The 8,309-nt window shown below is 37.6% G+C and overlaps 1 protein-coding gene across 2 annotated transcripts in view; it reads right to left on the bottom strand.

Moving 5' to 3' along the window:
* Positions 1 to 2,284: 2,284 nt before the first annotated feature.
* Positions 2,285 to 8,309, bottom strand: part of LOC145999335 (uncharacterized) — a 54,343-nt gene continuing 48,318 nt past the window's right edge. For both annotated transcript variants that reach the window (XM_083136277.1, XM_083136282.1), the window contains exons 18-19: positions 5,051 to 5,183; positions 2,285 to 2,696 (exon numbers count right to left, since the gene is read on the bottom strand). In XM_083136277.1, the coding sequence (XP_082992403.1) occupies positions 2,498 to 2,696; positions 5,051 to 5,183 (332 nt within the window). In that variant the 3' untranslated portion in view covers positions 2,285 to 2,497. The remainder of the gene's footprint in view (positions 2,697 to 5,050; positions 5,184 to 8,309) is intronic.

The following is an 8,309-nucleotide window of genomic DNA, read 5'->3' as shown; positions in this document are numbered from 1 at the left end:
AACGAGACAGACTTTTACAACACGGGACGAAAGCCAGATCGAGTCTCGCCTTGTCTTGTCTCAATATTATTCGTATAAAAGAAATAGAGAAGCAGAGGAAAGAAGAAGGAAAATGAGAAACAAATAAAAATAAGGAAGGAGAAGGGAAAGTGGAAATAAAGAAAGATAATAAAGATAGAGAAACAAAAGAAAAAATAATAAAACAGGTACAAGATAGAGAAACAGGAAGGGAAGGAAAGAAAGGGAGATAAACAGAGTAAAGAAAAAAGAATACGAGAAGGAAAGAAAAAGAGTGAGAAACAGAGTAAGAAAGAAAGAAAGAGACATGGAAATGGAGATATGTGGAGAAGCACAGGGACGACATAAGAAAAGAAATAGAAATATACAAAAAAAGAGAAGCAGGGAAAGAAAAAGAAAAATGAGAAATAGAACAAGAAAGGAGAGAGAGAGAGAGATTCGACTACGGCAGCAGTCCGATCCGATGGAAATTCTGTGAATCTCTTGTGAAACAACTCATAGGGAACGCTGTCACATGAGGCTAAAAATTGATATCATTTTAGCATGGATTCCTTACGGAGCCAATGACTTGCTGTATGCACATGAGTATAGCTATAGGAGAACATCATTTGTCCAGAGCAAGGGAAATAGGGTATAAAGCTCTGAATTCAGTGCAGGGCCGTCATATTCTATTTTACTTTCATGACCTTCCAGAATAGCTTTCAGACTGATGTAAAAACATTCTCTTGTTCACTGACGATTGCAAAATATATAGTAAAATCTCAAATTTCACTGACATGGCACTTCTGCAAAATAATTTGGATTCCCTAATAAAGTGGTGTGAATTATGGAACTTAATAAACTTAACCCTCAAAAATGTACCGTGGTGGATTCTCCTTTAAAAAACACATTAAATACAAAATACTCCATTAAAGATAAATGTGTTCAAAGAGCTGCCGCTCAGAAGGACCTGGGCGTCATATTTGATGAGAAACTTTCCTTTTCTGAACACATCTCCGCAGTCACCAAGGGTTCCATGCGTATGCTGGGTCTACTCTATCGTTTTACCGAAATAAACAACTTGTCTGCTCTTAGCACTTTTTACAAATCTTTTGTTTCACCAAAAATGGAATATTGCTCTCCGATCTGGTCTATGGAATGCCTCTCAAACTTAGACTAAATTGCGTTCAAAATTACATCCTGGTCATTGTTCGACACCGAATTCCGTCCACAAGACACTTGGAAAAGTCCATCCTTCTACAAATGTTAAATATCCAAACTACTCACGAGGGAGATAGACCGGCAGACCATATATTCCTACCGCCTTCTTCACGAAATTCATTTTCGAGAGCTGCCCCCGCTCAACAAGAAGCACTCAACTTTGTGCTTCTCAGAAGTCAAGATTATACCTCATCCAGCATTCTCTGTTCCATAGACTGCCCAGCCAATAAATCTAACCAGCCAAATAGACATTTTGAAAATCTGGTACGTTTTAGAAGACTGTTAGCTAAAAGTATGTAAGTTTCTTAACCACATGTAATTTTATATTATATGTTATTATTTTTGTCGTTATTTTTTTGTTGTTTAAAATGGCTAACACTGTATTTGGAATCTTCAGTTAAATAAATAAATAAATTTGTCTATTTTTGCCCTGGAAGGAGAAATCTCTAGCTATGATTCTAGGGATTGGCGCACAAATATCTCTCTTTTTTGAAAGCAGTACACATTTTGTTTTGCCATCTTTCACTGTATTCGATTTTCAAAGCAAAAATTTTCAAAAACCTGAAGAGAAAAGTTAACGAATACTAAAGTAGTAGTTCTCCCCGAATTCTGATTGAAATAGAGAAGAACTAATCAATAGATACTGTCTAATTAAGATGTCATACTTATGAAAAATCTACCTTCAGACAAACATGGAGGTCGACGACATTTTATCTTACTGTTCCTCTAGGATAACCGACATTTAGAAATAAAACATGCCTTTCTTGATTCATACACAGTTTTATAAGCTGAACGTTACATTGCTTCATAACTACACAAGTTATAGGTTATTGTAAAATATTAACTATAAAGTACATGAACTAATTTGAAACTTTTAAGAACAAAAATTGATATTTCATTGTGCTATACCAGTTTCTGAGCTTTATTCAGAAACAGACCCGGATTTATGTATGTGAGGATATCCTGAGATCCCATTTATGCAATTTCTGTTATAACTATTAGAGCAAGCTCTGTCAGTATATATTTTAAATTTAAACATTCTTACGTATCTCATTTCCTAGAGCTCTTTCTTTTTCTTTTTTTTACAAAACAGGCTCCTTTGTTGATGGAGATCGGAGCTAAAGCCCTCCCCCTCCCTCCTTTTCAAGTTCCCTAAATCCGGGCCTGTACAGGAAGAAAACAGAAGAGAAAATCAAAATATCGGATAACAAATTCTTTCTCTTGAAAAAATACTACGAAGAAAGTTGAAGATAAAAATGACAAACAATAACATTACTGCTTACAAATATTTCAAAAAATCCAAATATTTCAGAATTTCACTTAATCTCTGGTTAGTGTCAGGTATAATATTTTCTTGTATATTGCAGGGGCTGTTTTCATACAGACGCTCCAGAAGCATTCTTGCCAACTGCACTACATGTGGCATATTGCACCCTACAGAGACCTTTTTAAGGCACTGGAGCTGATCATTTTTTGCCCTGAAAAAGACAATATCCAATTATTATATGTATATAAATATATACTTGTAAGTAGAATGCGACTTGTTGTTTTTTCAAAGGGGGGATGAAGTGAGTGGATTTACTATCTTAATTATCTTATATGCTCTCCAGTAGCCCCTCAGAAAACTATTTATTAATAGGTTTCCATTAATTAAATGAAAAAACTATCTTTTCCAGTTCTTCTTTGTAGCTAATCAGTGGTGATTTATTCATTCTAGTTTTTGGACTTTTAACCACTGTTATGTTTTAAAGATATTTACCTACGTTTTGGAGGCTGAATCTGCCTCCGTCTTCAGGGTAGCGTGTAGTCTGATAGATCACATAAAAGGTTGCCTATGAGGATTATTCTTGGTGGCCTAGGCTCCACCGCGTCTGTCGGTCACAAGGACCTCTATATACAAAAAATTGCCAGGTAAGATTATCAGTGGCCCAGGCTCCACTTTGTCAGACCACGTCAAGGTCACGATCAAGGCTTCGTGTGACACCGTTAGGTTTCCACCTTGATCTCCGGGGACTGGACCTCCTAGGCAACCTCTTATGTGATCTATCAGACTACACGCTACCCTGAAGACGGAGGCAGATTCAGCCTCTAAAACGTAGGTAAATATCTTTAAAACATAACAGTGGTTAAAAGTCCAAAAAATAGAATATCTTTTCCAGCTATATACCTTTACAATTTTAATCTTGATATCAAATGGAATACAAATCAACCATATTCTAAGTTGAATTCTAAAACTCACACTGTAAGAAATGATTTTGACTTGCATAAGATTCAGAAAATAGTACTCAACCTATTTTCACTGCATGTAACAATAAGCCGTGGCTCTACAGCTCGTAAGGTGGCCTATCTCCCGACTGCCAGTCTCCCTCCCACAATCCTAACTGGAGGTGTGGAGTTCTTCAACCGGTATTGGAGTGACGTTAGGTCACCACGTCGAACTTCCAACCGTCATAGGGGATTTTTATGACCGGCTTACGCTATTCACTTGTAGCTATTCACCCACGATGTTGGGTGGCCACCGGTCCTATCCATAGGCCGAAAACCCAGAGACTGACCCAGGCGGACACGAACCCATGCCGTCCCACAGTCTGAGCCCAATGCACAAGCAATATTATAGATTTTAAGATTGCTTGACAATATAATGCATATTTCTTATATATACTCATAGTTATGGGGCTTTAAAATTAACTGAACTGAACAGAAACTCTATGAGTATGATATATTAAATAATATAGTTTACATATCAAGCGGGTGGGAAGTAATTGAGGACTAAAAGTGGTAAACGTTGTAAGTGCCAAAAGCGAAAGTGTTGGGAAATCGCATCGTTCCGCACATCAGCCCGTAAGAACGTGCACACTAGTGACCTCTTTACACGCCCTTTGAACTACTTAAAGGGCTACCAGCCACATTTCACAGTTTAACGTGGAAAACGGTGTTTGAATTATTGTGGCACTTACAGCGTTTACCAATTTTAGTCTTCAATTATCCCTCGTTGGAATGAGTCACTCATAACTAGAGCTAGGGTGGGGGGGGGGGGTATAATCCGCTATCTCTCCTTTCAACCGTATCGTGCTTAGAAGTATGCTATACTGTATATAATACATATCTATCTATTTATCTACACACACACACACAAACACACACACACACACACATTTTATACGAAACAAAGGAAGACCTTGCACAATATTCTGGTAGAGAGAGAAACATCTCTATTAACTTCTTTATCCTCATAATATCAGCACCAGATATGGGAATTGTATTTATAATTATAAATTATTCTATGATATTAATGTAGACATGTAAGAAATTATATTTAATCACGAAACTGTACTTTGATGTAACACTAACTTGAACATCTAAAAGACATTTAAGTCATGAATATTAAAGATAAACTAAGGACACTTTGATTTTGTGTAGAGTTAGTGTGACAGCTAAATCAAATAAATAAAGAAAAATATTTTTCGGGTAGGACAATAATAAAATAAGATTTTCATTACCCATTTTAAACATATAAATGAAAAAAAATGTGCTTGACAAAATTTGCTTAGATCAGTGCTTGATGTACGACATTCCATCAATTGATTTGTTGTTGGTTTAGGATATTATTTGTGTGGATTAAATTTTACACGACAGGGGAGAGGCGATAATTTTTTTAGATGTCAAGGGAAGGAGGGGCAGTTGATCACCATTTGCCAATAACCATGTTATTTAACCACTTAAAAGGATGCTACCCGCTCATAACTCCAATGTACTAACATTTAATTTAATATGTTCGTGTGATTGTGTTTAGTATACATGTTAATCAAAGATAAGAGATTGCCAAACTTACTTGCAACTGTCTTCATTGTTGCTACCTGCAAGCGTTTTTGTTTCTTCATTGCAAACAACACGGCTGCGATTGAGAGCGACAAACACACATTTTTCAATGTCCCTGTTAACCATTACTTCAACTATAGCTTCCCCTGAAAAGACAAATAGAGTTTGGTTGGCAGAACACTGTGCATAAAGCAGTTTCTTCTTAGTTTGTTAGGCTGATCTAATGTAGCGTTTAGCTACATCAGTGTTAGTTGATTAATATGAACTGATAAAGGGGAAAAAATCAAGTGAAAATGCAATGCAAGTGGTATTAGTATTCTTGTCATTAAGCATCGCTTTTCTGCCACTTTTGACTAATCGCGAACAACGATATTCAGTGAAAATTAGATGAAATTGATGAAGGGGTTTCCACACAGGAGGGCTGGGCTGGCTGACTATACCATCAAAATTGGGGTTGGGGGTGAGAATTTTTTCCTTAGAATAATATAAAATTCAACATGTATATTCTTCTCAAATATATGTAAGGGAAGTTTATACCTTGGCACCATTCTGCAATATGTGCAACAAGGCAATGCAGGGAAGAATCGGAAAACATTTCCTTGGTAATTCATTCCCAGATAGCACAGTGAGCTTGCTTGAAGCTTTTCATGTAATGTGAAGAAACTAATGACAAGCTGTAAGCTTGCATCAGGTTTGAATGAAGCTAACTACATTACATAGTTACCCCGTATCAAAATTGCAGCAAGCTTGACATACAAAAAACTTGCACCAAGCTTTTCACAGAAAGATGCATGTTTGAAACAAGCTTATGTCAAGCTTGATGTATCCAACTGGCTTTGACAATCTACAAGCAAGCTTGCTACAAGCTTTAATGCTATCTGGGTTTACTTCAGCTCGTCCCAAGTCAATTTTGCCATTAGTTGTACCATACTTAATCCGTTAGAAGAAGAAATGGAATATAGGGAGGGGGAGAAATTAAATGTTCACTAAAGCCAAAAAAAAGTGAGTTTCTGCATTAGGACAGTAGTAGTCACATTGTTGTAATTGAATACTCGAGTTTTATGACATGATCTGGGCGAGATGCGCTAGTGGCCCTGGAGGGGATGGGAACCCTTGCACTCACAAAGACCACCGATGCTAGACCTCGAACTCGGGAAACTCAGTGGGGATATCGAAAGCACGGCCACTAAACAGGCACAATCTTAGTTGTAAAATACCCACCAGAGATGCAATTCCAGGGCTTCAAGATTACCAGCGTGGTGTGATACACTTAGTTGGCAGGTTCTAATCGCTACTCTGGCCGTGTCCGAATCCCAGCTGCTACCGTCTAGAGTAACGTGGTGGAATCTTACTACCGTTATAGTTCGAATCCGCGACATAACTTAGGTGGCGTTGGGAAGAGGAGCAACTCGTTGTGACGCTACGGCAGCCATATTGGAACTTTCACTTTGTAAAGATAATGTTTAGTGAATGGACGATCTAAAACGTAGCTCAACTTTGAAATTTTATATACAACACTGCATTTAGTAAAGTTATTAAAGAAGAAACCACACATCACATTTTAAAATTAAGTAGTGGAAACATTGAAAGCATTATAATATTGGCATCAGCTTTCTGCTTCCGTACTGTGCGCGTATGTCCCGTGGGCAGTTCACACCTGGCGGCAAAAGTGGCAACTATACTGCAAGGCAGCACGAGCGGCTAGCGGTCGCCATAGTAATGTGGAGTTATATTCCAACAGCACCAAACCTGACCTGCCTATCTTATTCACGTATTCATCTATAAATGTAGATAGCACACAAGTGTACAACAGACAATAAACACGTGACGTCATAACATCACTACTGACAGTATATTCATAGACCAAGTTGTCGCTAACCGCTCGAAAAGGCAGCATCTAGACGATTTCGACGACACAGAAGAGTGACGGCGGAAAAGAACGTAAGGATGCGCTTGCGGACTGTGAATGCCACTATAATGTAGCAGCTGGGAAGTTTCTGTTGGAAGATTGAGAGCCAGAAGATTTGATTGTTCCGACTTTCTCTGCTATGATTAGTGATTCTAAAAAAAATTGGTCACATGGTCTGACTGATGCTCATTTTGCAGGAATTGCCGCCATCTTGGATTTTCAGAACTATTTTTATAAACCTTATTGTGGCAATGTACACGTTATTAATTCATTTTTCTTTTTCTTTTTGCGGAATATTTCTTGTCTTGCGATGATTTAAATATGCAGGCAGTTGAATTAATGAAGTATCTCTCGAAGAATAAGAGAAAAGACTCTGATGAAACTTATGTTTGTGTTTCATATAAATCGAGAAGGCAAGGGGAAAATATATGGAACAGTATTTGTACAATAGCAACTCAAAGAATCAATTGGTGTGCTAAATGATTGTGTAATATAGACAAGGAGGACTTATTGTCACTTACCTATGTGGTAGGATCGCAATGGGTATCTAAATTTTTGGATCAGGAATCTCGACAAGTGACTTCAAAGAAAACCAACAACTCGCAAATAGTGTAAGCACACTCCAATGTTAAGTGGATAAAAATTGGTTTCAACAGTATGTGTTCTATGTTATCAGTTAACCTTCGAGCGGGCGCGCCTGCGCAAAATTTACGCCAAAAGTAATTTTCTTGAATTTTCTTGTGTTCCCTTTGAATTCGTCGACCTATGCTTTTTATGTATTCCTAAAAGAGGTATTTTGTGTTGCATATTAGCAGTCATTGTTACTAATCCATATGTTATACTCTGTCAATTGTTGTTTATTTCAGATCAGAACACCGTGTCGTAAAGTTTGCGCTGCGCGCCTGCTCCTGTTCTGTAATTATTTAGTCAGGTCATTTTTGAAAATGAGTTGACAAAACGTAGACGTTAGCGAAATTCAGCGTATCCTTCAAGTTTCTTGAATAGAATAGATTGATTGATTTTGATTTTGATTTTGTTTTTGAGTCCGCTTTATGCACAGAAAGGCTAATCGCGACTTGACTTACTTTGGTAGCTAGGCTCGTTCCCAGGATGTTTTGAGGGGACGGACATATCAAAAAATGTGAAAGTAAGTTCTTATTATTTGGTTTATTTTGCTTAGTTTATACGAGATATAGTGTGTGTGTGTGTGTGTGTGTTTGTTTGTGTGTGTGTGTGTGTGTTGGTGTGTGCGTGTGTGTGTGAGGTGAGGGAAGGGGGAGGCGGGAGTGTGTACACAGGATATTGCCATAGACTGCCCATAATTTTTGATATGACTTAGAGAATTTTAACTCGACTCGGTCCC

Source organism: Lepisma saccharinum, chromosome 1 (genome assembly GCF_977018435.1).
Source record: "Lepisma saccharinum chromosome 1, izLepSacc3.1, whole genome shotgun sequence".
Taxonomy (NCBI): domain Eukaryota; kingdom Metazoa; phylum Arthropoda; class Insecta; order Zygentoma; family Lepismatidae; genus Lepisma; species Lepisma saccharinum.
The sequence above is the reverse complement of the archived record's forward strand: the minus strand, read 5'-3'. Positions and strand labels throughout refer to the sequence as shown.